This window comes from Piliocolobus tephrosceles, unplaced genomic scaffold (assembly GCF_002776525.5).
Source record: "Piliocolobus tephrosceles isolate RC106 unplaced genomic scaffold, ASM277652v3 unscaffolded_17868, whole genome shotgun sequence".
NCBI classification, from domain to species: domain Eukaryota; kingdom Metazoa; phylum Chordata; class Mammalia; order Primates; family Cercopithecidae; genus Piliocolobus; species Piliocolobus tephrosceles.
In genome coordinates, this window is record NW_022299718.1 from 1 (window position 1) to 1,281 (window position 1,281).

Genomic DNA, 1,281 nt, shown 5'->3' on the forward strand with positions numbered 1-1,281 from the left:
AAATGTTAAAGTGGTAAAATGTTAAAATGTTAAAGTGGTAAAATGTTTTTTTTTTTTTTGTTATTTTACCTGTGTGATGCTATCCCATTCTTTTATACTTCTTCTACTAAACGGACTCGGAATGCCTTTTTGATTTTCTGAAATTAAGCCTTGTTCGTTACTTTTGAAGGAGGTCCAGTGTTGTTCTAAGAAAATAATTTGTATGGTCAACACACGGTTGTAAATTAATACGTTTAACTAGTTTTGATAAAATGTTAACAAATATGAAATTTTTTTTTTTTTTTTTTTTTTTTTTTTTTTGTATCTGTACTGTACTGTACTGTACCTTTTAATTTTTTTTCGAAGACAATTTCTATTTTAAACTTTCATAAAAAAAAAAAAAAAATAAAATAAAATATATACTATACATGTATATAATCTTATATTTTCACATATATGGGAACATAACTTATTGTTGAAATATTTTTATCAAATGTTTGTTGGTTGTTTTTACTGGACTTATATTAATTTTAGTATTAGATGGATATACTTCACCAAACAAATATGTTTCTAGTTTGTATATTTCTGTGTCTAAAAGAGAAAAAAATAAGAAAATAAAGAATAAATAAATCATAACAAATTAATAACTTACAAAATTAATGTTTTTGATTGAATTTATTTTGGTTTTATAGTGACCATAGTAGTAGTGGGTACATACACATGTACATACAAAAAATGTATATATATATATATATTTACCACTGATATTTATAATTATATATATGTAATTTTTTTTTATATAATATAAAAATTTATCCCGTTCAGTGTTTTTCTTGTATAGTGTAAAAGATAATGTACTATCTGTTTGTACCCAGTCGTATCTGTAAAATAGCCAAATCGTAAGACGGTTAAAAAAAAAAAAATAAATAAATAAATAAATAAATAAATAAATAAATAAATAAATAAATTTGTGTATGTAACGGTGTATGTGTTGTTTTTGAGTTCGCATCATAGAAAGGGTTATGCATGGATGTAGTAAAAGTGGTTTTACCTAATTTCCTTTTCTTTCATCACTGTTTTTTTTATTTTTAAGTTCATTCATAACAGCCAGGTCGCTGTTTGTAAAAATATCGTCATCCATGTTATTTGTGACTTCTACATAAAAATGAGTCATTGTTAAAATCGAGTGTGTAAATGTAACATTTCACATTTACTACATTTGTAAAAAAATAAAAATTAACATAAAAATAAAAATAAAAAATAAAGATTAAAATAAAAAATAAAGATTAAAATAAAAAATAA

General features: G+C 22.2%; 1 protein-coding gene across 2 annotated transcripts; it reads right to left on the reverse strand.

The window, feature by feature from the left end:
- Window positions 1-9: 9 nt before the first annotated feature.
- On the reverse strand, window positions 10-1,171 carry LOC113220969 (protein SGT1 homolog). Of its 2 annotated transcripts, XM_026450337.2 has the most exons (5): window positions 1,031-1,171; window positions 739-860; window positions 494-570; window positions 326-362; window positions 46-185 (listed from the first exon to the last, which is right to left on the reverse strand). In XM_026450337.2, exons 1-5 carry the CDS (start codon window positions 1,075-1,077, stop codon window positions 61-63), a joined length of 408 nt encoding a protein of 135 aa, XP_026306122.1. In that variant the 5' UTR covers window positions 1,078-1,171; the 3' UTR covers window positions 46-60. The 2 variants fall into 2 exon arrangements, with proteins under 2 accessions (XP_026306123.1, XP_026306122.1); XM_026450338.1 differs by lacking the exon at window positions 326-362 and having other exon boundaries at window positions 10-185.
- Between the last annotated feature and the right edge of the window lie 110 nt (window positions 1,172-1,281).